General features: G+C 52.8%; 8 protein-coding genes across 8 annotated transcripts; 5 read left to right on the plus strand and 3 right to left on the minus strand.

The window, feature by feature from the left end:
• Positions 1-2,114: 2,114 nt before the first annotated feature.
• BO66DRAFT_392277 (putative C6 transcription factor (NirA)) lies at positions 2,115-5,716 on the plus strand. The gene is made up of 6 exons (XM_025647463.1): positions 2,115-2,251; positions 2,410-2,762; positions 2,816-2,870; positions 2,925-3,870; positions 3,921-4,289; positions 4,346-5,716. The coding sequence occupies exons 2-6, from the start codon at positions 2,598-2,600 to the stop codon at positions 5,520-5,522; spliced, it is 2,712 nt and encodes a 903-aa protein (XP_025503420.1). The 5' UTR covers positions 2,115-2,251; positions 2,410-2,597; the 3' UTR covers positions 5,523-5,716.
• A 918-nt stretch (positions 5,717-6,634) lies between these two features.
• On the minus strand, positions 6,635-8,394 carry BO66DRAFT_98699 (serine/threonine-protein phosphatase). The gene is made up of 3 exons (XM_025653755.1): positions 8,246-8,394; positions 6,802-8,089; positions 6,635-6,725 (listed from the first exon to the last, which is right to left on the minus strand). Exons 1-3 carry the CDS (start codon positions 8,260-8,262, stop codon positions 6,723-6,725), a joined length of 1,308 nt encoding a protein of 435 aa, XP_025503421.1. The 5' UTR covers positions 8,263-8,394; the 3' UTR covers positions 6,635-6,722.
• Positions 8,395-8,748: 354 nt separating this feature from the next.
• On the plus strand, positions 8,749-9,718 carry BO66DRAFT_375200 (uncharacterized protein). Its single transcript, XM_025645636.1, has 2 exons — positions 8,749-8,872; positions 8,952-9,718. The coding sequence occupies exon 2, from the start codon at positions 9,033-9,035 to the stop codon at positions 9,453-9,455; it is 423 nt and encodes a 140-aa protein (XP_025503422.1). The 5' UTR covers positions 8,749-8,872; positions 8,952-9,032; the 3' UTR covers positions 9,456-9,718.
• Positions 9,719-9,929: 211 nt separating this feature from the next.
• Positions 9,930-11,339, plus strand: alg3 (dolichyl-P-Man:Man(5)GlcNAc(2)-PP-dolichol alpha-1,3-mannosyltransferase; the record flags this gene model as incomplete). Its single annotated transcript, XM_025645637.1, has 3 exons — positions 9,930-10,061; positions 10,134-10,657; positions 10,743-11,339. Exons 1-3 carry the CDS (start codon positions 9,941-9,943, stop codon positions 11,337-11,339), a joined length of 1,242 nt encoding a protein of 413 aa, XP_025503423.1. The 5' UTR covers positions 9,930-9,940.
• A 177-nt stretch (positions 11,340-11,516) lies between these two features.
• On the minus strand, positions 11,517-11,988 carry BO66DRAFT_324354 (putative eukaryotic translation initiation factor eIF1a-like protein; the record flags this gene model as incomplete). The annotated part of the gene is made up of 2 exons (XM_025643836.1): positions 11,517-11,625; positions 11,678-11,988. 2 exons carry the CDS (start codon positions 11,986-11,988, stop codon positions 11,517-11,519), a joined length of 420 nt encoding a protein of 139 aa, XP_025503424.1.
• Positions 11,989-12,336: 348 nt separating this feature from the next.
• On the minus strand, positions 12,337-14,383 carry BO66DRAFT_98711 (uncharacterized protein). The gene is made up of 3 exons (XM_025653756.1): positions 13,562-14,383; positions 12,457-13,434; positions 12,337-12,402 (listed from the first exon to the last, which is right to left on the minus strand). Exons 1-2 carry the CDS (start codon positions 14,265-14,267, stop codon positions 12,719-12,721), a joined length of 1,422 nt encoding a protein of 473 aa, XP_025503425.1. The 5' UTR covers positions 14,268-14,383; the 3' UTR covers positions 12,337-12,402; positions 12,457-12,718.
• Positions 14,384-15,547: 1,164 nt separating this feature from the next.
• On the plus strand, positions 15,548-17,285 carry BO66DRAFT_411882 (putative MFS efflux transporter; the record flags this gene model as incomplete). Its single annotated transcript, XM_025649316.1, has 2 exons — positions 15,548-15,554; positions 15,799-17,285. The coding sequence occupies 2 exons, from the start codon at positions 15,548-15,550 to the stop codon at positions 17,283-17,285; spliced, it is 1,494 nt and encodes a 497-aa protein (XP_025503426.1).
• Positions 17,286-18,866: 1,581 nt separating this feature from the next.
• On the plus strand, positions 18,867-22,993 carry pkcA (protein kinase c). The gene is made up of 9 exons (XM_025653757.1): positions 18,867-19,389; positions 19,484-19,750; positions 19,818-20,390; positions 20,447-20,842; positions 20,905-21,315; positions 21,379-21,940; positions 21,996-22,181; positions 22,566-22,658; positions 22,717-22,993. Exons 1-9 carry the CDS (start codon positions 18,984-18,986, stop codon positions 22,865-22,867), a joined length of 3,045 nt encoding a protein of 1,014 aa, XP_025503427.1. The 5' UTR covers positions 18,867-18,983; the 3' UTR covers positions 22,868-22,993.
• Positions 22,994-23,707: the final 714 nt, after the last annotated feature.

Below are 23,707 nucleotides of genomic sequence, written 5' to 3' on the forward strand. Positions count from 1 at the left end.
AGTAGTAGGAGAGAGAAAAGAAATAGAAGAAAAGGGCAGAGAGTGTAATGTATGTATGTAGTCTCAAGTGAGAGTTAAAAAGGTGGGAAGACCGGGGGGGTGGATGGAAGAAGAGAAGGGAGCGATGAAGAAAGAAGGCAAAAAGACATACTCCGTAGTAATGATCTCAATGGGAGTGGAGAGAGAGAGAGAAAGAGAGAGAGACTCACTAACTACAGTAAGAGACAGCGACAACGATAAGAAACGGGAGCTGGTAATTCTCAGCCTTAGTCCCGTAACATCGGGTCCCAGCGGAGTTGCACTAACCCCCAAGCAGGCAGAAAAAAAAAAGGAATCCGTAATTCAAATCGCATAATAAGAAACCCGCTTGCAGAAAAGGAGACTCTTGGCGGTCGGCAGTTTTCTTTCTTTTCTTTCTTTCCTAACACTAACACCAACACTAATAGTGAGGCGCTCACCGCTTTGTCCAGAAAGAGGCTGGTCCGTTTCAGGCGGTAAGGGCGGATGCCGACTGCCGGGACCATACCATACCACTCAAAAGTACTAGTCCTGTATGGGCTGCGTTTCATTGTATGTTCTGGAACCCATCACGTAAGTCTTTTGGGCTGGATCGCGGCCGAAGAATGCCCCGAGTGCCCCCGTCCCCACCCGAAGAATGTTCCATCTTACCGCGGCTTACGTACTTTATGAGCCACACAGTAACTTTCAATTTCCAATTTACCGACCAGAGGGTGACTGACTGACTGTCCGAAAGATAGATAGAGTGTGTGCCCAACCACTACACTACAGTTAACACTAACTTATACTACACTACTGTACGGTGTACACTACACTCCACACGACACTATCTGATGAACACCGACATCACTGAACAGATGCCTCGACAACCGCTGCACTCTGAACTCATCCTGCATCCGTCTCTAAGCGCAGGTTGAACGACTCGTCCCGAAGAAGTCATCGTGCTGACCCCTGACTGCTCGTAAAGCAAGTCATGCTGACGACAACTATCATTTCGATATATGCACTGGTCTGGTGCCTGCAGCTGTCCGACCAGAATTAATCATCCTGGGTTCGGAGCGATGATCAGCGGTCCTGCCCGAGGCTTACACCAACTCAAGATCGTGGAAGTCGTCGCTTAGAGACACGGCATACTCCGTCCCTCCCGAGGAGTTCCCTTTAAACTACGGAGTAACTCACGACTAATAGTCATCGAGTAATAGCAACAGTCAAGAATGCCCGCAGACCCTAGTTTCAAACCACTCCCACCCGCCGATGAACAACAGAATCACGTAACTCGGAGAAGGAGCGGTAAAGCAAAGGGGGAAATTCCCTGTGGGACTATTAATATTATTGTATCCATCCCTCACGGATGATTGCGCCGTCTGGTCCAATCGCCGTCTCACAGTGACTCGATTTTAAGCAACGACTCAATAGAGGCAGAGAGCGGATGCACCTGCCCTAATGAGAAGCATGGATCGATAGGGTGTCCCGGCGAGATATTGAGGACATGTGAGTATTCCATAGTACTATGTAATATGTCCTATATACGGTAAAGTCAGTAGCTAGTAGCTAATAAGTAGCATAGTGAGATAGTGAGATTCATATTCATATACAGTACTCCGTGGATACCGTTCCTCATCTTCATCTGGTTCCCTTCTGCTCAGCATCTACGGGAACAATGGCCAGGAAAACAATACCACAACGAGGCAGATTCCATCCTTGATACCTGCCAGATTGACCAGGGTTGAACTGCCTTCAGACCGGTCGATGCGATGGATCAACCCCAGAAAAGTTGCAGACTGGCAGTTGGCAGTGTCTCTGTCTGTATCAGCCGAAGTGGCCGAGAGAGAGAGAATGCATTAGTAAGCTTTTACCCCCTCCTTCCCTTTTCTCCTTCCCTTTGGCTTATCGCCGCCGCCCTGCTTTTGCCAATTGATATTGATCTATCATCTGAATCACCCTCCCGGCATCACTGCATCATCATCATCCTCCCCCGGTCCCTATCGTCATCCTGGTCCTTGCATCGTCCAATCATCCTCTTTCATTTTTTAAACCTTCTTATCGTCTTCCTGTTATCCCCCCCTCCCCAGCTTCTGATTTCTCCATCACCCCAGGTTATCGAACTGAGGAGCTCCTCCTGCTACCCTTACAACGGTCACTCGCCTCCACTTGCGGGTCATCTCAATCTGTCCATCTGATGCAAATCGCCGCGTGGCGCCTCTGGCTCTGATCGGATCCTTCTCACTAACTCGTAAGTGAATTGCTTGGCATGTGATCTCCCCCAATGTCTTTAGATAGCTCAACACCCTTGTGCCTCCCAATACTGCACACCAAGCCCCTGCCTCTGCACCAATGACGTCCCTCTAGTTTCATGCACACATCCCAACTAATGTCTTTCCTCCCCCGCAGATTCGTCCGTTCACCACGGCGCTTATGCCGGTTGATGCGCTCGACCTATCATCCCCATTCAACTTGTGTCGAGACCTCCATGAAGGCCTGTCGCTCCAGCAGATCGCCAAGCTCCTCCCACCTTTGAGAAGCATGCCCCGCCCCATCTCGACGTTTTCTCCGAACACTTCTGGGTGGACCTGACAGCCATGGTAGACAGCTCCGCGGAGATGCCGCAAGACATGAGCCCGGCCCCTTCATCTACTGCGACCCAGAGGAGAGGTGGTCAAGGACCCGCGGGGGACAATGCTTCGGCCTCGAAAAGGCGCTGTGTTAGCACCGCCTGTATTGCCTGCCGCAGGAGGAAATCAAAGGTTCGACCCGGGTGACCTCCTCGGTTGTTTCTACAGCTTACCCATTGCCACAGTGTGATGGTAACCTACCCAGTTGTGCCGCCTGCTCTTCCGTATACCACACGGCTTGTATGTATCCCGTCCTCTCCATGACGAGCTTGTCATGCTGATGTGCTCGTCTAGGTGTCTATGACCCGAACTCGGACCATCGCAGGAAAGGGGTGTACAAGAAAGACACCGACACTTTGCGCACGAAGAACGCCACCTTGTTGACGCTGATCCAAGCTTTGCTCAACTACGAAGAGGAGGATGCTTTCGACTTGGTCCGCCAGATTCGGTCGTGCGACAACTTGGAGGATGTTGCGCAATCCATTCTGGGGCAACAGAACAAGCCTTCGCTGGCCTCCGACACCCCTGTCGCTAGCGGGGACGAGGCCGATCAATTCGAGTCGGAGCTGTCGGGCAAGATGAGTGAGCTTATGTTGGACGGCTCTCGAAAACTCATTGGCGGCACTTCCAACCTCATTTACTTGCCACCCGGCTCAGAGCTAAATGAATTCAATCCCAATGCCAACCACCAGGAGCTGGGCCGGGGTGTTGACGCCTCAGTGTCCCACTGGACCAGAGTCACTGATGATGAGAAACTTATAAGCCATCTTATGAAGATGTACTTCACCTGGCATTATCCATTCTTCACGACTTTGTCGAGGGACCTTTTCTATCGAGACTATGTCCGCGGAGTTTCGAGTCAGTATTGCTCTTCTCTGCTGGTCAACACGATGCTAGCGCTTGGCTGCCATTTCAGCTCCTGGGAAGGGGCCCGTGAAGATCCGGGTAATTCGGCGACGGCCGGCGATCATTTCTTCAAAGAAGCTAAGCGGTTGTTCTTCGAGAACGATGAACATGCGAACGCGAAGCTCTGCACCGTCCAAGCATTGGCGCTGATGTCTGTACGCGAGGCTGGATGCGGGCGCGAGAGCAAAGGTTGGGTCTACAGTGGAATGAGTTTTCGTATGGCGTCCGACTTGGGCTTGGACTTCGACTCTACCAGCCTTGGAGTGCGTAATCTCAGCGAAGAAGAGATAGATGCGCGTCGGATCGCTTTCTGGGGATGTTTCCTCTTTGATAAGTATGTAGTGTCACCGTCACTTCAAACTCTGATGAGACTAACCTCTTCAGATGCTGGTCCAACTACCTCGGCCGTCAGCCGCAGTGGACCGTTGGGGACATTGGTGTCTCCATGCCGGAAATTTTTCCGAACGAGGACGCTGCAATGTGGTCATCGTATACGGATGCTGGAGCCGCTGAGGACCAGGCTCAGCCTTCGCGGATTAGAGCAATTGCAGTACAGATATCCAAGCTCTGCCAGATCAATGGTGATCTGCTTGTCTTTTTCTACGATCCCAAGCCTAAGGACAAGCTTTCTTCTAAACAAGCGGAGCTCAAGAAACTCAGTGAGATCCACACTAGACTTGAAACCTGGAAGAAAGATTTGCCCAAGGAGCTCGGGCCCCAAGATGGACAGCTTCCTCAGGCGCTTCTCATGCAGTGAGTTAATGATGCTCGTGTTATGGCGGATGACAGGATCACTAATCGCTCTGAAGCATGTTCTACCAGCTCCTTCTCATACACCTCTATCGCCCGTTCCTGAAGTACACCAAGTCCACATCTCCGCTTCCTCAGCATGTCTCGCCTCGAAAGCTCTGCACTCAAGCAGCTTCCGCCATCTCTAAACTTTTGAGGATGTACAAACGCACGTACGGATTCAAGCAGATCTGCAACGTTGCTGTATACATGGCTCACACCGCTCTTACGGTGCATTTATTGAATCTCCCCGAAAAGAATGCCCAAAGAGATGTCGTACATGGTGTTCGGCACTTAGAGGAGATGGGCGAGAGCTGGCTTTGCGCACGCCGTACGCTCAGGATTCTAGAGATCTCGGCCAACAAATGGCATGTCGACTTACCCGCAGAAGCCGTCGCCACTTTTGAAAGTACACATGTTCGATGGGGGTCCTGGGGTTCCTGGGATCAGGCTCTGTCTCCTCCGGCATCAGAAGATTCTCCGCCAACGATGTCTATGTCGTACCCTGATTCGAATTCCAGGGGGATCGGCCTACCCATGCCGCCACGGCACGCTGTCATGGAGGGTCACGGCAGCAACTACATGCACAAAACATCGGCCACCACGGTCGGATCAATGGGTTCTCAATTGTTACCGGATCTCCCCGTTCCTGTCTCCGCATCAGCCATGCGTGCTGTTCAGCGGTCCTTGAACGCCCAACTTGCTCAAGAGCCCGCCCGGCTCCCTGAGCCGACATACCTCCGGCCCGTCGCTCATGCCTATGCGCAATACCGCAATGTGCCCGTATCTCAGGCTGATATGTGGTACAACGATGAAAATATTCGTGCGTTCAGCTCTGTACAGGATAATTCTCCGGCAACCACGACTTCGCCGGCCAACGAGTATGGTGGTTCGGAAAATTTGGTGGAAGAAAGCCAGGATTGGTGGTCTCGAGAGTCACACCGGTTTAACTTCGGAATGGACAACTGGGTGTCGGATTGGAATCCTAACATGCCAGGCAGGGCATCAGGTGCGAATCCAGGTAGCAGCTATCCACTAAACGTTGGGCAGACGTCGGGGCCAGAGAGCGCTTCGAACCCGCCACCACCCATGAGATTTGCGGTGGGTGCTCCATCTGGCACCAGTAATCCGGATCACTCTCCCACAATCCCTGGCTATAATAACGTGCCTACGTCGGAAGCATACCCCAGGCAGTGAGCCTGGTCTGGCAGTATGATATACATAAAGTTTCGGACCTGATGCAGTGCAGGGCTTTTATGTCCACGGTTGTTACGGCTGTTTTACGGCTCTTACGGCTCTTACGGCTCTACGAGGCAACGCACTGGCCTTTTCTTACTAGCCGCTTCTGTTCCGGTTATAAGTATATAGTCCCATTAGATGTTAGAACTCATGGTTTCGACTTAATCAGATACCAAGGTCTCCCTAACTTCTTTATGAATGGGTCGTTTATTGATAGTATGGTGGAAGACATCAAACCACCAACATCCCTCAGCTGTCTCTGAGTAGGCATAGCAACTCACGCTCGTGTCGTGTCTGAGCACAAGCCACGACACCCACACCCAGAGCCAACTATGTAACTTGAACTCACATGTTCCATCCTTTTCAGCCCAACTTTTGCCACCATACCCCTCGACCAGACCAACCAGCCAATCACTCATCTTGTTCCTTTGCGAACGAGTCCCTGAGCATGTATGCACACTCCAGCCCTACATATACACACCAAGCCATTATACCAGCAAAGCAAAAAGGCAAGCTAGTAGCGCGGGGTAACCTTAAACCTTCGAATAGTAGTACAGCCCGAGAAGTATCTCTACTTACGAGTATGTCAAGTCGAACAGCTTAAGTTTGACCCAAACAACACTCCCCCCGCCTGCCTGTCTACGAGATGACTTTTCGAGGAACAGCAAAAATAACCATTTATGCCTGATACAGGCAGGGGGAAGATTATTTAGCTAGCGTAGTTTCCCTGGACAATATCCATGGTGGCTTTATGGGGTTGGGTTCCATGGGGTGGGGTAAGGAAGGGGGTCGGGGGTTGTAAATGCTGGGGACGATGGATGTAGTTTCGAGATGAAAATCTGTGGATGTATGGATGTATGGAGAAAGGAAAGAGAAAAGGAAAAAGAGAGGTACAGATATAGAAGGGGTAGAAAAGTGGAAAAGAAAATCCGGAATGAGTAAGGCAACGCAACGCAAGGCAGAGAAAGAAAGGTCGTGTCCATGCAAGTTTGTTGTATTGGTAGTAGAAGGAGGAGTAGGTAGGTAGGTAGGTAGGTAGGTAGGTAAGTAAGGCGTATATATGGTGCCGAGAAGAGGGTGATGTCAGGTTTGGTTTCGTGGAGGAAGATGTATGGATGGATGGTTGAATAGGATGGAGCAGAAATTTGGTATCACTTATCACTGGTTGCGGACGAGGATCAGTTTTCGAGTTGGGTTGAATTGAAATGAAAGACTTTAGGAAATAGGGGTTACGTACCAGGAAATAATCAGCAACAGGCTTCTTCGCAGGCATACCTCTTGTATCCTGCGCGGCGGCCTCGAAGACCCGGTACCGTCGACCTGGGCTTCGGGTCACGGCCGCCGCACCGGCTGCACCGCCGGTGCTTCGACCGTAGTCGCCGTTGCTGCGGGCGACCGTGCCCCCGTTGCTGGCGTCCTCGCCGAGTTCCAGGATGGAGGCGACGTTGCCGCAGCGGTAGCAGTAGTTGGGGGCGGACCAGACGGTGACGATGCCGCCGTCGAACATCTCCTTGTACCCTTCCATGACGAGCTGGTGGGCGCGCGCGATCAGCGACAGGTCGTTCTTGTAGTTGAAGTGTTTCACAATGTCGCCCCCGAACAGGAACCCCGCGCCGCGCGGGCTGAGGCCCCAGCCGTCGATCTCGTCCGGGTCCGACCAGAGGAGGTCGCACATCGCGCCCTCGTGCGGCACTTCTTGTTTGCGGTCGATCAGTCGGATCTTATCCACGCTGTCGATGAGTGGGGAGAGACCCCCGTGGACGCAGAGGACGGCCCCCGTGCCGGTGGCGTAGCTGCCGGAGGAGTCCCCGGTGGCGCCGGTGCCTGCCCACCCGGATCGCAGGGGGGGCATCGAGGAGGAGGCGGGGGTCTGGGTGGTGGACGACGTGGCGGATTTGTCTTGGGAGAGGGAGGGGAGGAGGGGGGAGTCGGTGCGCGGCTGTTTGGGTCGGTAGCTGCTCATCGTCACCTCGCCGCGCGAGTTCAGCACCTCGGTTTCCAGCTCGCTGTCGTCCAGCGACATTGTCGACGACGTGGTCTCCAGCGCGGGGCCCGTGGGCTCCAAGCCTGAGCTGGCGCCCAGCACCAGCGCCCCCAGCGCCAGGTAGTCGAAGACCTCGCAGCAGTACCGCCAGACGTTGGCGCTGCCGTATTTCCGGATGCACTCGTCGTAGAAGCCGTAGACCGTCGTGATCTGGCGCGACTCGTGGTTGCCGCGGATCAGCGTGATGCGGTCGGGATAGCGGACCTTGAGGCAGAGGAGGAGCAGGAAGGATTCGAGCGAGTAGAACCCGCGGTCGACGAAATCACCCATGAAGAGGTAGTTGGTGTCGGGCACATCGCCGCCCACGCGAAAGAGCTCCATCAGGTCGTGGAACTGTCCATGGATGTCGCCACAGATGGTGACGGGCGCGTCCACGCACACCACATTGCCTTCTTCAATGAGGAGTTCCCGCGCTTTGTAGCAGAGTTCGCGGACTTGAGACTCGGGGATCAGACGGCAAGCGCGTAGTTGCGCGATCGCTCTGCACGAGAAATGGAGGAGTAAGTCAGTGCTTTACTTTCTCTGTGTATTTGTTTTTTTTTTCTTTCTTTCTTTTTTTTTTTTCTGTGCAAAGTGGGATATGCACGGTCGGGGATTTTATCGGAGAGAAAGCGAGAGGATAGAATGTATGCAATACCTGTCTAAGTCACTCATGGTGTGACAGTGTTCAAAGGATGAGGCTCACTGGGGTCGGAGGAAGGAAGCTGGAGGGGGAGGGGTGGGTCCGAAGAATGGAGGACCGGTTTCACTCTGGTTCAAAGCCGCAAAAGCCCAGTGATAGAAGAAAAACAACAGCTAAGTGTAGAGAAAATGCACGCTCATCTTTCCGTCTAAAAATCGCTGGAGATGAATAGTAAGACGAGGGGAGGAAGGTGGGAGGGAGAAAGGGCGTGGAGGGGTTGAGGGAAATGGAAGGCGGATGATGGTGATGGTGATGGTGATGATGAGGTCTGCTCGTCTGCTCAGCTGTTCGGAACTCCTGCTGATTGTAGCTTCACTGGTTGTTTGCCAATCACGGGGTTTGCAGATAAGATTAGATCTGATCGTCCAGCTCCGGGCGAGTTCTTCCAATTCCGAACTTTCCCTTCCCGAATCAAGAAACCTTACGATGATTCAAGCTTCCCCATAAACCCCCCCCCCCCCCAGTCCTGCTGAGTTGCCCGTGCGGTCTCGCGCTTGAATTGCTTTTTCGAGGGGCAATGCCGCTCTTTAGTCCCATTCTAGTATCCCTCCATTGAGTCAATTTCTTTCAAATCGCTGTCAGGTATGTATTCCACGTCTCTGCCTGGGGTGCTCTGCCTCAATCTCACCCGCTAACGCAATGTTCTCCCCCCGGCCTACAGTCAAAGTCACAATCACAGTCACTGCAGCCCTACCCACTCTCCGCTTGAACACCTGCCAATTGCATAATACAGCACTCGACAATGCCGCCTCATCTGCATCCTCGCTCGCGGTCGACGAGCTCTCTCTTCGCGGCTACCCTCCTCGCATCCCTCTTCGTCGTTGGCCTTCCGCATGTCTTCCCCTGTCCTGCCCCCCGCCGCACCCTCGCCGACTCCGAGATGACCGTCAATGCCGACGGACAACAGGTTCCGCGTGTCCGACGAAGGAAGCGCAAGGATGCGGACCCCTTCGGCCTCGAGGATAGAGCCCTTCCTCAATCACCCATGGCTAGCGACGAAGACGTTTCCACGTTCCTCCAATTAGAAGCAGAGGCTGCTGAGCTGTCGCAGGCGGGTCATCAATGCCCCGTGCCGAAACCGAAGGGGATCTTGGGTGATTTACTGGGTTTTACGAATCGCGGGGAGACACCATCACAACCCCCTCCGACGAGAGAAGCCCGGTGACTGCAACGTTTATTACAAGGAAATCTATGAAGCATCTTGAGAGGGAGGGAAACGTGGCTTGTACTGTGGAATTGGCCAACAGAAGCGATATTGTTGGCTTCGCTGGGGGGAAGGCTTCGGATTGGGGGTTTGATGCCTCTCCAAATCAGCCGCTCTAACGGCAGTTATATACCCATCTTTGTATCGATAGTGTACTTACAGCCATGATTTGTGTAACTACATAGGATCACTTTTGACATTCAATATGAACATGAACAATTTACACTCAATTGGACGTTGCTTGCTCTTCATGTTAACGAGCCTGTAGGTTGGAAAGCAGGTGGGCGCGGCCGGGTTCTGTGTGGAAAGAACCACTAAGCCCAAACAGGACAGGTATTATTGGCTGCGCTCCGCTCCCGCTCCGGCTGCACGCCGGCCTACTAAGGCCACATGCGTCGCAAGCTCACCACAAGCATTGACATTGCAAACCTGCGACAACATCCAGAATGGAGTGGATGCGCTTCCTCAAGGATCTGTGTCTGAATCCCAGACACACAGTATGGGTCGCACCACTTCTGGTATTAGGCGACGCCTTCCTGTGCACCCTCATCATCTGGAAGATCCCTTGTATGTTTCTGCTAAAGTACTTGCTTGCATGGACCTCCCGAAGCTAACCTTCTCTCGCGCTGTCCACGCCAGATACCGAGATCGATTGGTCTACGTACATGCAGCAGATAGCCCTCTATCTTGCCGGCGAGCGCGACTACACCCAGATCAAAGGCTCCACGGGCCCGCTCGTCTACCCTGCCGCCCATGTCTACAGTTACAGCTTCCTCTACCACCTCACGGACGAAGGTCGGGACATTTTCTTCGGCCAGGTCCTGTTCGCGGCGCTGTACCTGGCGACCCTCCTCGTCGTGCTGGCTTGCTACAGGCAGTCCGGTGCGCCGCCGTATCTGTTGCCGCTCCTCGTCCTATCCAAGCGGCTGCACAGCATCTTCGTCCTCCGGCTCTTCAATGATGGGCTGGCGGCCTTGGCCATGTGGCTCGCTGTCTTGTTGTTCCAGAATCGGAAGTGGACGGCGGCCGTCGCCGTCTGGTCGGTCGGGGTAGGCATCAAGATGACCTTGTTACTTCTGGCCCCGGCCGTTGCAGTGATTACGGTCCTGAGTTTGTCCCTCGGGCCTAGCATCAGGCTGGGTGTGGTGGCATTGCTTATCCAGGTATGTATCCTACGGCCAATCTGACATCGGGGTTCATTCTGCAGGCGAAATTTTATGAGAGGCGCAATGCTAAGAGAGAATACAGGTTTTGTTGGCGATTCCGTTCCTACAACAAAACCCAGCAGGATATGTTGCGCGAGCTTTCGAGCTGACCAGGCAGTTTATGTTTAAATGGACGGTCAATTGGCGATTTGTGGGTGAAGAACTTTTCCTATCCAGAAAGTTCTCCTTGACATTGCTTGCTATCCACTTTGTCTTGCTGGTGCTATTCATTGCCTTTGGCTGGCTCAAACCGGTCAATTCTCGCCGGCCGGAGTTCATCCAGAACCTGCTCACGGGTCGACACCGCCCCGTCCCACTGTCCAGATCGTATATCATGACCGCGTTGCTGTCATCGCTTGCGATTGGTCTATTGTGTGCAAGGTCGCTCCATTACCAGTTCTTCGCCTATCTCTCCTGGGCAACGCCGTTCCTTCTCTGGCAATCGGGCCTCCACCCCGTTCTGCTGTACGCCGTTTGGGCAGCTCAGGAATGGTCGTGGAACACATACCCAAGCACCAACACGAGTTCCATCGTTGTCGTCCTCTCCCTTGCGATTCAAGTCTTGGGTGTTCTCGCGAAAGGCACCAACGCCTTCGCCGCTACGCATGCGAAGCCAGGCAGAAAGGAGCATCTCCAATAAACGAACTGGATCCGAACAGTTGTGAGAGCCCGGTTATAGTGCGCAGGTGCCAGGGTGTGTCGTAATGTCTCCGGAGAAGCCGGTTCAGATCAACGCTCGTCCGCCGGATTGCGACGAGAGCGATAGCGCAGCAAAGGTCTCCAAGCGTGGAGTCTATTCCCAATGGGAAGAGCATCATCACGCATCAGATTCGTCGTCCGAAGGCGGCAGTTTACCAACATTAGACTCCTCCTCGGATTCCTCGTCGTCCGAAGCAGCAACAACTTGCTTGGTGAATTCCTTGGGCCTGCCACAGCATTAATAGTAATTCAAAGCACTCTCCATGAGGGTAAACCAACCAGAATGGAGCCTTGCGCCATGCCTTCTCGTCCCGGACGATGTTGATAATCTCGCCCTTCAGCTTGTTGTCGCGGCCCTCAAGAGCATTGGTGTCGATCACCACGTAAGATCCACGCTTGATCCAGATGGTCGAACGGAATCGCGAAGGCAACTCGACCAGGGCCGACTCCTTGGATGGCGTCTCAACCAGGTAGACGTTGTTTCCGGTAGCTTTGATGACCCGCGTAATCAAGTGTCCCTGGGCAAGCTCATCCGGCGGGACCATCGTCTCTTCCGCCGTGGCAAGTACCTTGCGCCGAGGAGGGCCCATATCGATCAATTGGTGCTGTAACCGCGAGGGGTAATCGGGCTGATATTTTGGATAAAGAATAGAATGCGGGTGACTCTGGATGGTCAGACAGGTGACAATGAGTATCCGTGATGGAGAATCAAAGTGGATGACGGAAGCTCTGATGGGACCTTAGGCAAAGATTTTTTTTTCTCCGAGTTGAGGAAATTCCCCAGTGCGGAGGGGGAAGTGGGCCTTGCCCGATTCGGTAATTGACTGTTTCCCCCGGAATGCACTGCCAGCTGCCTGAGTGCTCCTGAACCCTCCCCTCTCCGCTTTAAATCCAACTTGGCGCCGCTTTTTGCTCATTGAGCGGCCCGGGGCGTGGGGGAGCACAGAAGTGCGTGTTCCGAGCAATCCTTGAGCGATCCAGCTATACTGTGCACGGCTAAAATCCTGTATCATACTTTAGCATCCTTTTAAGTTGGCATGCTGAAGTTGAAGTCATACAGTATCGATTTCCTCAACTTATCTCCCGAACTACCGTAATCACATGCCCTCTGCCAGAGAAATACAGTATGTGATTGTTGTGGGTATCTTACTCTCTCACTTCAGCACTATATACAAAGTAGCTCAGGTACAGTACAACATCTGCAGACTGAGATGATTGCAGGGCAGTAATGATGGGGTCGATCGTAAGTGCAGTGCACGACAGCAGTGCTAAATGACATACATAAGCATGGTGTGAACCACCACGCAACCACCTACCGCCTCAGAAGGAGCTGCGTCTGGCATTACTAGTCGCAGTGCTGAGCGCATGGCGAGCCTGAAGGCTTGACTTGCAGCTACCGAAGGGTCGGGCCTGGGCCGAGACGATGTCAAACCAGCGCCGTAACCGAGCAATTTCTGCCTCCTCCGCAGACATCTCGACCTCCTCTCCCTGAACCTTGAGATCGTCCTTGCACTGTTGCACCTGTTCATCAATCTCGTCCAGGCACTGTTGTGCCTCCTTTTGGATCTCCTTCACACACTCGTTGGCTGTCATGCGGACCTCGATATTACACTCCTCGACCTGCTCGCGGAACTCGGTCTCGTGCATTTTACAGGCGTCGAAGACCTGGTCCACCCCCTTGCTCACCATGTCCTCGAAGACCGTCTGGATGTTGTCCGACTGGAAGTGGGCCGCAATCGCCCGGTCGATGTATGCTTGGACACTGGGATCGATCCGCTCTTTCTCGAATCTGCATGACAGGTTGCAGCTCTCTACGGGTGCAGGGGTAGGCCGCTGACAACGGCATCCCAGGCGAGTCAATAGGTGGCGGATGAGATTATCGGAGGCTCCCTGGAGCAGATTTTCAATACGTGCAAGGGTATCGTGTTCTATGCGGTCAAGGGAGGAAGCACGCGTAAAGTGGGTGGGCTGGATTGAGGCCGATACTGGGGATGGAACGCTCGGTGTATTGGGTTCGGTGGAATAACACGAGGGTTCTGGAGATGTAAGAACATGTCTTGTTCGTCTGTCATCCTCGGGTGGGATTGAGGAGTGATCTATATGGAATCAATAAACTACTGAGGGAAAGTGGGATGTACACGAGACAGCGATATAGTAGAATACCTCGGCGCCGTTTTCCACCCACGTGCACTCCTTTTAAGTGGTGTTTGTATGAGGGTAGGTCCTCTCCCTTCTTCGTCTGTTCGGGCTCGGAATCCTCGGAGTATGGGGGAGGATCAAGCATCTTCCCAAAGACATGGCCGTCTCGCTCGATTCTGCCTTTGCGCGCATGGTTGAAAACCTTCGGCCGGAGTCCTTCTTTTAGTGTGAAGAAGAAAGTCTTGAGCCGATCGAGTTCACCGTTGTTGAATTGTCGCTGAGTAAAGTGTATATAGAGTGAACTGGATTTGCAGATCTTTTCAAACGCGGCGAGATTGGAGTCTTCTTGATCCGGGGGCTGGATGAGAGGCGGTCCAGCAACAGTACCCATTTCATGCAGCTGAAGTGTCAGTGTTACGACCGTCGAGATACAATGCGTCTGGGCTGGGAGTTCCGCCAAAAAGGATTCCGGAAAAAGTGTTTCGGTGGTGGGCTGTACAACTTTGTACCTTTCGACTGCGCTTGGTGGGATATTCAATGAGAATTGCTCTAGTTTGCCTTTCGAGTTAGCCAGTACGTTTGCTTTGAAATTGAGTGATACGGTGCCTTGATTAGCTTCTCCATCGTAGTCAATGTAAAGCTTGGCCAAACAAGGACTATCGCCCTGAGGCAAAGAAACAAGGACTTGCTTCTTCAAGGCCCAGGAGGGCTTTGGGAATGCTGTAGTCATTTCGGTGTTGTAAGATCAGCTAGATAGAAGAAAACCCCCTCGATGATGAATCGAGTAGCCCTCCCACCCGGGCTTTTGAGTAACGATAAGCAGCCCTGACTTTGATCATATAAAGAATCAACGATGAGGAGACAAGATAGTAAAGTGGTGAAAGCTCTTGCGGCCTGGTCACGAGTACGTGCCCAATCCAAAGTCAACAAGTGAAATTGAAAAGTCCTATGAAAACACAGGAATGGCAGGACGGCGGCGAGGACAGCAAGAGCAGACACTTCCTTTACGTAAGAATGGAATTCGCGATCAGAGAGTGAAGAGAGAGAGAAGAAAGGAGAGGAGAGAGGAGAGAGGAGAGAAGAGAGAAGAGAGAAGAGAGAAGAGAGAAGAGAGAAGAGAGAAGAGGAGTAGGTCCGGGCGGGGGCTGGAGATCGGCGACGTTCCTGGAAGCTACGGTGGGCTACTCGACCTTCCTACGTATTTGGGTAAGACGGGCCCGCCCCACCGCCTTGGCAACAAATAGCTTGCCGTAGAAGCGGATTTACATTCCTCCCTGCGTCGAGACAAATTCTCGGCCCACCGTATTTGGCTGTTCATTCACTTTGGCAGTGTTGACATGACAGCATCCACTAACATGGAACTACTCAGTAGGTTTGTCAAAAGCAAAAGGTGTTTTCCTTCAAAAGTAAAGAGTCCTCTGGATCGTGGGTATCCGTCAAGGTCCCACACATATGTTTGTATCAGTACCACAGATCTCGATGAGCGTTGCGCACGGTTTAAGGTACACGGTTTAGAGAGCCTGTTCTAGTCGCGTGAATTACCGCAGTGAGCGGCCAGTCAACTACCCTCTCTATCACTGCATGAACGTGCTGTCAATTCGAATACGTGGGTGTGTGTATTCCCTGTGCACTATATTCGTACCGTTAATATTTCATGTGGTTACATCTGCCCGCTGCTGAAGCTTTCACATGCAAAGCCGACTGCTATCTACTCCGTGCTCAACCCACTCTCCGTCATCGCAACATGCAGACTATCCGGCCAGTCATCGAGTTTTATTACGAGTCATGTCCAGATTTCCATGCAGAGCAGCCAAGAAGAGCCTTGGTGCCAGCAGAGGCCAATCCACAAAGTCGAGCCAAGACCAGCGTGATCTTGCTGAATGTGCTGATCTGACCGACTCCGCATTGCTTCTGGCCCACGCCTTTTGGCCCGCACCTTCTGGCCCGCACCTTCTGGCCCGCGCCTTCTGGCCCGCGCCTTCTGGGGATCACTGAACGTGCGAAGGGAACATGTCATGTCCACGTACTTCTGTGAGCCTGATTGGTTCTCGGGATTTGAATTCCTATACGACTTTAGCCGATGGACTACGATTTATCAGCTGGCGGGGCCCCAGAAGAATTAGTCAGTCTATCTAGTCTACAAAAGACCACTGGGCGGACGGCCAAAGGCGACGATCCATCAAAACGTGTTTGTGATCCAGCCAAAGTATAGAGCTCCGTCCTAGCGTGCCCTTACTCTTCCGAACCCTGCAGCATGTCAGCCTCGGCATTTGGCGCCCTGGTAGAGTCTCAGAGCCCAGCTTCTATCGCCAGTCCGGCTGCCGTTGTGCGTAGAGATAAGCAAGGCATCGCACACACCCCATCCGATCATGAGTTGGTTGAGCTACAGCAAGGGCGTCCACAGCCTGTCAATGGGGTATCATCGAATACTGCCACCGATGTGCAGACTCCTATCACCCCAGGTGAACTCGAAAGTCACTCAGCCTCCCCTGGAGAGAATGAGGCTTCCGGTCCGGCACCGACTTTCAGCAACCCATCCAAGACCAAATGGCGCTTCTTGAGTACCTGTTTGATAAATTTCGCGCAGGGATTGAACGACAGCGCCCCTGGTGCTTTGATCCCTTACATGGAGAAAGACTACAATATCGGTTATGCGGTCGTATCTCTGATCTTCGTTACCAATGCCTTGGGCTTCATACTCGCAGCCTTGATCACACATCCACTAGAGATGAAGCTTGGTCGCGCCAAGTGTTATGCTCTGTCCATGAGCCTGTTAGTGGCCGGATTCGTGATCATCATCTGCAAACCTCCATTTCCCGCGGTCGTTGCAAGTTTCTTTCTTCTTGGTTTGGGGATGGCCGTCTGTCTAGCGCTGAACAATGTTTACTGCGCGAACCTCGCCAACAGTACCGCGGCTTTGGGTGGTCTTCATGGGTCTTATGGAGTCGGGGGCGTCGTGGGACCGCTTGTGGCAACTGCTATGGCATCACATGGAGTTCGTTGGTCCCTTTTCTACTGTATCAACCTCGCGCTGTCGTTGTTCAACCTGGCCTTTGCGGTATGGTCGTTCGCGAATTACGAGAAAGAGCTTCCAGCACAGCTTCTGGGCGCATTACAGCAGACCGCATCCCGGCAAGCAAGCGGCGGCGAGTCAAGAAGCCGAAGCCGTCTTCTCAAGCAAGTGGTCAAGGATAAGACCACCCTGCTTGGGGCTCTGTTCATCTTTGCCTATCAGGGCGCCGAGGTCTCAATCTCTGGGTGGGTGGTGTCGTTCCTCATCAGCTATCGCCATGGGGACCCGTCACACGTCGGTTATGTTAGTGCCGGCTTCTGGGCTGGGATTACTCTCGGTCGCTTCTTCTTATCGCATCCTGCCCACTTTATCGGAGAAAAGCTTTCTGTCATTCTCCTTGTGATCGGATCCATCGCATTTCAGCTTATGACCTGGCTCATTCCCAACATCATCGGGGATGCCGTCGCTGTCGCGATCGTGGGTCTCCTCCTAGGCCCCGTTTACCCGTGCGCCACTGCGGTATTCAGCAAGCTGCTGCCCCGGTCGATGCAGACGTCGAGCTTGAGTTTCATTAGTGCGTTGGGAAGCAGCGGGGGTGCCGCCTCGCCCTTCTTTACGGGGTTGTTGGCGCAAAATGTGGGCACTTACGTGCTGCATCCGATCTGCGTTGGATTGTATGGAGTGATGCTTGTGGCCTGGGCGTCTCTGCCGCGTATCGCAAAGAGGTCGGAATGATTCCTCTTTCCAGGTTGTTATCCACCCCTATGCTTTACAAGGGCGTGTTGTGCTGCGACTTGAACTCTCGCAGTGGTGTTCTTGTTCGGTTTGTCAAGGCATTGGGCGGATGCATATTTTGCTTGGAGATGAAATCACATCGGTCAAGGTGGAATGCGGGGGTGGCAGATGACCTTTGCGATGCAGTTGTGGAGTATCAGCAGAGCTGACGCAAGCAAGGGGAGCGACCTCTCCCGCCCGCAAGACCATTAGTGTAGCGTCATGAACCCGATTTACCCCGTCCTACTGTATCGCTGCTGGATTTCGGTGGGATGAGCCTTCTCCGTAGGAAGTGATGTCAACAACATATGCATGCTAGTGTATCCATAGGGGTGGCTAGGACGTGGTATGTGTGTTGTGTTTTATTTCTTTGGGTAATGCGGGTAGATGGAATGAAAAGAAGAGTCGCAAGAGTCATTCATTGTATGGGTAGGAAGGTAGGTGATCTTGTATAGATATGGGGGAATGTCACGTCAGAAGAAGGCAGGCAGGCGTGAGTGATTGATGCCTCAGAATGAAAGGCAACAACATTGATCATGATTCATGATTCCCTCAGGCGGTCAGAAACCAAACGAAATCCAGAGGCTCTGCCCATACCCTTAATGCACGACTTGGTATTCATCAAATGACCCTTTCAGTCCTGATCATACATGGGATCTTGAAACTTGAATGAAGATGTGACATGCTGCCTCTCAGTACTACGAAATTGGTAGTTGTAGCTGAAGGTAGACGGTTTACACAATTAGTAACTCGTTGGGTCGGAAAAAGCAAGAGAGCGAGAGACACGAGGAGCAAGTTAGTTGTTAATCATCCATCAGCACGGGGAGGCCGTCTTTCTCTGGACTCTCTGGACTCTCTGGACTACTCCGTACTAGTCCGTCCATTCTTGTCTCACTCAACCCGTGGTTCGTTTCCCGATTGACTGCATGGATTGATTGATGATTGATGGATTGATTGACGGCCTTGACTGACTGACGACGGTTTTTGCCAGACTCCCTACTCACTACCTCACTCAATCAATGAGCTGACCTGGAATGGACTGGACTGGACTGGCTTGCTTCCATGAATTGACTGACATTCCATCTCATCCACCATCATTCATGCTATCCGTATGATATCTATCTCATCTTGTGCTTGTTTGTGTCTTCTTTCTACCTTCCCTGGTTTTTCTTAATTAAGTCCTTTGCATTTCTGTGCTCTTTTTCTTTCCTCCCCTCCTTCTTTTCTTCCTTCCCCCCTGCAAATTGCAACTGTCAACAAAAGTAAGAGCCCCGCGATCGCCAACTCTTGTTATTGTTGTCGATTTTCTTTCCCTTCCTTCTTTCTGTCTTCCATCCCTCGTCCCTCCGTCTTCTCCCTCCCTCCCCCCACTTTCCTCCTTCCTTCCCTTTCCCCTCTCCGCCTCCCTCCTTCACTCCCGTCATCTCTTTCCCTTCCCTTCTCTCTCACTATCACTTTTTGAATTCCCCCATCTCCCTCCCCCCTCTCCTTCCTCCTCCTCCTCCTGCTCCCCGCCCCTCCCCCTCTCCCCTCCCCCTCCTCATCTCTCCTGGCTGCCTTCTAATCGCAGCAGGACCCGTTCATAACCACCCTTCTCACGGGTTTCTTGGTTTCTTGTCGACCTCCCAATAGTTCTCCCCGGCTATTTCTACCTTCACCATGGACGGGGACGAGCTCATCGCCTCGGTCTACCGCAAGATCGAGCGGGAGAAGGCCCTCATCGCCGCCGCTTCGAACATGCGACAGTCGACCGATAATCCTCTCGTGCAGCAAAGGGTCGACGCCAACATTCGCGATGGGCAGAAGAATATTGCTTACCTCGAGGAGAAGATGCGGGAACTGCAGTTGCGCCAAGAACGAGGCCAGGCATCCCCGACCGATCGACGCATCCCCTCGGGTGACGGTGCACCTGTGCCACCGCAGAAGGATTACGGCAATGAGTATGGCGAAGGGGCCGGTCAATATCCGCAGGGAGGATCAGGGTCCATGCCGTCAGGTGCCCCATACGCAGACCCTCGCCCTTTTGCTCCCGTGCCCAAGGCTCGCCCCAATTACACAAAGCTCGGTAGGCATTTCACATTCCCGGTCGCCGGGATGGGAGCGATCGAGACCTACATCCCGGGTGCGACTCGAAGCAAGGCTGACTTGATCATCTGCAGACTTGATCAAATATGACACTCAGTACCTGGGACCCAAGATCCAGCTCATGCTGTCCCAGCTGGAGTTCAAGCTGAGTGTAGAGAAGCAATACAAGGCTGGTATCGAGAAGATGGTTCGCTTGTATCAGGATGAGGGAGATCGCAAGAGTCGTGCCGATGCTGAAGGCCGGCGGATTGAGAGTAACCAGAAGATCCAGTTGCTGAAGCAGGCCCTGAAGCGATATGAGGATCTTCACGTCGACATCGAATCAGCAGACAGCCCTGATGGTCAGTCGCATAATCACCGACGCCATCTTTCACCCCTGTTTCGTAGCTAACCCTTCGTTTCTGCCAGATGAGAGCCTAAGCACACCAAACCTGCGTAAGCCGCTCACAGGTCTGCTAACCATGCGCATCCATGCCGTGCAAGATGTAGATCATGCCACCAGCTCCCGATTCTCGCGCGGCCCGGAGACTTTTGTGGTTCTGAAAGTGGAGGATACCATTAAAGCGCGCACGAAGCCGACTCGCACAGATAGATGGCAGGATGAAACTTTCAACTTGGAGATTGACAAGGCCAACGAAATCGAACTCACCGTATATGATAAATCTGGAGATCGGCCTACCCCGATCGGCATGCTCTGGGTGCGCATTTCGGACATTGCCGAGGAGATGCGTCGGAAAAAGATCGAAACGGAGTTCAATGCATCGGGATGGGTTTCTGCGGAAAAGATGGGACATGGAGGACAGCCCGGACGGCCCGATACTGCAGGAGGAATGGGTGCATCTCATCAAGGTGGCCCCGGGGGTCCTGCAGGGCCGGGTGGTCAGGGTGGTGCGGCCGGCGCACCGGGTGCTGGCCAGGTCATCATTGATTCTTGGTTTGCGTTGGAACCAGTTGGGCGTATCCAGCTGTCCATGAGTTTCGGTGAGTTTGAAATCGCTCTATTGCGCGACTGGCTATTGGACTGACATCATCCACAGCTAAGCAACTGAAAGACCGACGTCCGTTCGATATTGGTCTCAATCGTCAAGGTGCTGTTCGGCAGAAGAAGGAGGAGGTCCACGAGAAGCAAGGCCACAAGTTCGTCACGCAGCAGTTTTACAACATCATGCGCTGCGCGCTTTGCGGCGATTTCCTGAAATATGCCGCCGGCATGCAGTGTGCTGACTGCAAGTACACCTGCCATAAGAAGTGCTATCCCAAGGTCGTCACCAAGTGTATCAGCAAAGCCAACTATGAGACGGACCCGGACGAAGAGAAGATCAACCACCGGATTCCGCACCGTTTCGAGGGTTTCTCCAACCTTTCAGCCAACTGGTGTTGCCACTGTGGATACTTGCTGCCTTTCGGACGCAAGAACGCAAAACGCTGTACAGGTAGGTGAACCCTCTAAAGCCCGAAAGTCTGGCAGGAACTGACATGCGACGCTTTACTACAGAGTGTGGTCTCACGAGTCACGCCCACTGTACTCATCTCGTGCCCGACTTCTGTGGCATGTCCATGGAAGCAGCTAACCAGATCTTGGAAACTCTTATTCGGGCAAAGGTTCATAATAAGTCTCCATCGGTCAGCTCTACCAGCCGCCTGAGCGACCGCACCTTGCGCGCTCCTCAGACTCCGCAGGACCATACATCCATGGCCTACCCGTCAAAGCCTGTCGAGCAGTACGAGCCAGCACGGCCCGCCGCTCGGGATGCCGTGAGCGCTGCGTCTATGTCATATAAGCCTCCGCAGTCTCCAACTACCCCTCAAGCATCTCAGACATCTCCCAGAAGCTCGGCTTCGGCCGATCTCGCAAGCCATGCCGCCGCAGCCGCGGCAAATACTCGTCCTCCCCAGGCGATGCCAGGTATGTTCATTTCACAGGGTGAGGATCAACTTCTAGGCGGCAACTAACTCAATTTACCTACAGAACCAAGCCGCCCTGTGCAGCCCCAGCCACCCCAGCATGCTCGCTATGATCCTTCGGCTTATCCCATGTTTGAAGGAGGAGGCATGCCACATCAGCAGATGCAGAATGTCGGTGCCCCTGGTCCGTATGGCGTTCAGCAGCAGCAGCAGCAGCAGCCGCCGCCGCCACCGCAACAGAGTATGGCAGTGGCACAAAAGCAAGCACCTGAGGCGCCTCAGCAACAACCGAAGGTCAGAATCGGACTGGATCATTTCAACTTCCTGGCGGTTTTGGGTAAGGGTAACTTTGGTAAGGTCATGCTGGCGGAGACCAAGAGCACAAAGAAGCTTTATGCGATCAAGGTCCTGAAGAAGGAGTTCATCATCGAGAATGATGAAGTCGAAAGCACCAAGTCTGAAAAGCGGGTCTTCTTGATCGCCAACAAAGAGCGTCACCCCTTCCTCCTTAACCTCCACGCCTGTTTCCAGACCGAGACGCGCGTGTACTTCGTTATGGAATATATCAGTGGTGGTGATCTGATGCTCCACATTCAGCGCGGCCAGTTTGGTCTCAAGCGAGCACAGTAAGTGATTCTCGTCATTTAACCATAGCCAGGATGCTGACTTTCGTGCGCGTAGGTTCTATGCTTCCGAGGTTTTGCTCGCGCTGAAGTATTTCCACGAGAATGGTGTCATCTATCGTGACTTGAAGCTTGATAACATTCTTTTGACTCTGGATGGCCATATCAAGATTGCGGATTACGGTCTCTGCAAGGAAAACATGTGGTATGGTGCAACAACCAGCACCTTCTGTGGTACGCCCGAATTTATGGCACCCGAGGTAAGATATTCTTGTCTGTGCTTCTCCTTGGATTGTGTCTAACAGTTTGGATCAGATTCTCCTGGATAAGAAGTACGGACGTGCTGTCGATTGGTGGGCATTCGGTGTCCTTATCTACCAGATGCTTCTTCAGCAATCCCCCTTCCGTGGTGAGGATGAGGACGAAATCTATGACGCCATTCTCGCCGACGAGCCGCTGTATCCCATCCACATGCCCCGCGACTCGGTCTCTATCCTGCAGAAACTGCTTACTCGTGAGCCCGAGCTGAGATTGGGCTCGGGTCCTACCGATGCCCAAGAAGTCATGTCCCATGCATTCTTCAGGAACGTCAACTGGGATGATATCTACCACAAGCGTGTGCCACCACCCTTCATGCCCACCATCACCAGCCCGACAGATACCAGCAATTTCGATCAGGAATTCACAAGTGTGACTCCTGTCCTGACGCCTGTGCAGTCCGGTAAGGCACCAATCCAGTATGCAAGGTTATTTCACAGCAGGCTAACACCTCTTCTTAGTCCTTTCTCAAGCTATGCAGGAAGAGTTCCGCGGCTTCTCCTACACTGCCGACTTCGCATAAACATTCTCCGCGTAACTTCTCGACCGCCTGTGCTGATTGCGCGTTTGTCTTGTCTCTACTTTGGCCTGATGTGTTTCTCGGATTCTTGATGTTGCCGGTCTTTGGGCACCGTTTGCGCCGGTGTCTTTCACATACCCATAAGTGTTTTGAGTGCCAGTGTAAGCGTGGTGATAGCTTTTGTGAATGCAGATGGATTGATGGCTTCGACGGTGTTTTATTCTACGACATTATATCCTGTTTCTGCAACCCGAGGCTTTTGGTTGTCTTCTAATTTCTGTTTCTTTGTGGGCGTAATTGACGTGCTCGGAATATAACTCTGCTCCAGGGACTATCTATTCTCATGACTATTGCAGTATATTTTGTGGCACGGTCACTCGAAGGATGCTGCTCTTGTGTTAGAATGGTTTATGAGGATAGAAGCTGTGTTGCGCCGGCTGACACAAGTATAATCTTACTTCACCTTCCTGTCGCTCAAGTAGTGCCTACTCGCTGCCGGTTGAGGATTTTGACGCTACCTCCCCCGAGGTGAAACATGCCGTGTACAAACCACCTCTTTTCGCAGGATGCTCTTTGTTCGGGCCATGCCTTCTCGAGGGTGGAGTGAATGTATCACTTGTAGCCAGAAATAGGGTGATGATCTCTCATTTGACTTTTACTTTCACCAGGAACAAGTCTTTGTTTAATCCTGAGCCATATTCAATCACCTTCCTCCCTCCCCCTACTCTCCATACTCGGTAATCTGTCTCTTCTTCCCCTCCCTTTGTCTTCCACCACTCACCCCCCTCAAGTCAGACAAAGGACAAGGACAAGGACAGAGAAAAGAAGATAAACGGACGATTGATAACTGCCAAACACACAAAGAACAAGATGGCTTCTGACATCCACCGCAATTTATTGCCCTTCTCGCCGCCGCCTCCATGTCCACGTCT

The sequence above is a fragment of the Aspergillus aculeatinus genome (genome assembly GCF_003184765.1).
Source record: "Aspergillus aculeatinus CBS 121060 unplaced genomic scaffold BO66scaffold_27, whole genome shotgun sequence".
NCBI classification, from domain to species: Eukaryota; Fungi; Ascomycota; class Eurotiomycetes; order Eurotiales; family Aspergillaceae; genus Aspergillus; species Aspergillus aculeatinus.

Bases quoted from the DNA above. Each gene is read 5' to 3' on its own strand.
- BO66DRAFT_392277 (XM_025647463.1), top strand. From the start codon at position 2,598: ATGGTAGACAGCTCCGCGGAGATGCCGCAAGACATGAGCCCGGCCCCT. The intron at 2,763-2,815 runs GTTCGACCCGGG...CCATTGCCACAG, and splicing joins GCCGCAGGAGGAAATCAAAG to TGTGATGGTAACCTACCCAG. The intron at 4,290-4,345 runs GTGAGTTAATGA...ATCGCTCTGAAG, and splicing joins CCTCAGGCGCTTCTCATGCA to CATGTTCTACCAGCTCCTTC.
- BO66DRAFT_375200 (XM_025645636.1), top strand. From the start codon at position 9,033: ATGCCGCCTCATCTGCATCCTCGCTCGCGGTCGACGAGCTCTCTCTTC.
- BO66DRAFT_98711 (XM_025653756.1), bottom strand. From the start codon at position 14,267: ATGACTACAGCATTCCCAAAGCCCTCCTGGGCCTTGAAGAAGCAAGTC. The intron at 13,435-13,561 runs GTATTCTACTAT...TTACATCTCCAG, and splicing joins GGGTGGAAAACGGCGCCGAG to AACCCTCGTGTTATTCCACC.
- pkcA (XM_025653757.1), top strand. From the start codon at position 18,984: ATGGACGGGGACGAGCTCATCGCCTCGGTCTACCGCAAGATCGAGCGG. The intron at 19,390-19,483 runs GTAGGCATTTCA...GATCATCTGCAG, and splicing joins CCCCAATTACACAAAGCTCG to ACTTGATCAAATATGACACT. The intron at 21,316-21,378 runs GTATGTTCATTT...ATTTACCTACAG, and splicing joins TCCTCCCCAGGCGATGCCAG to AACCAAGCCGCCCTGTGCAG.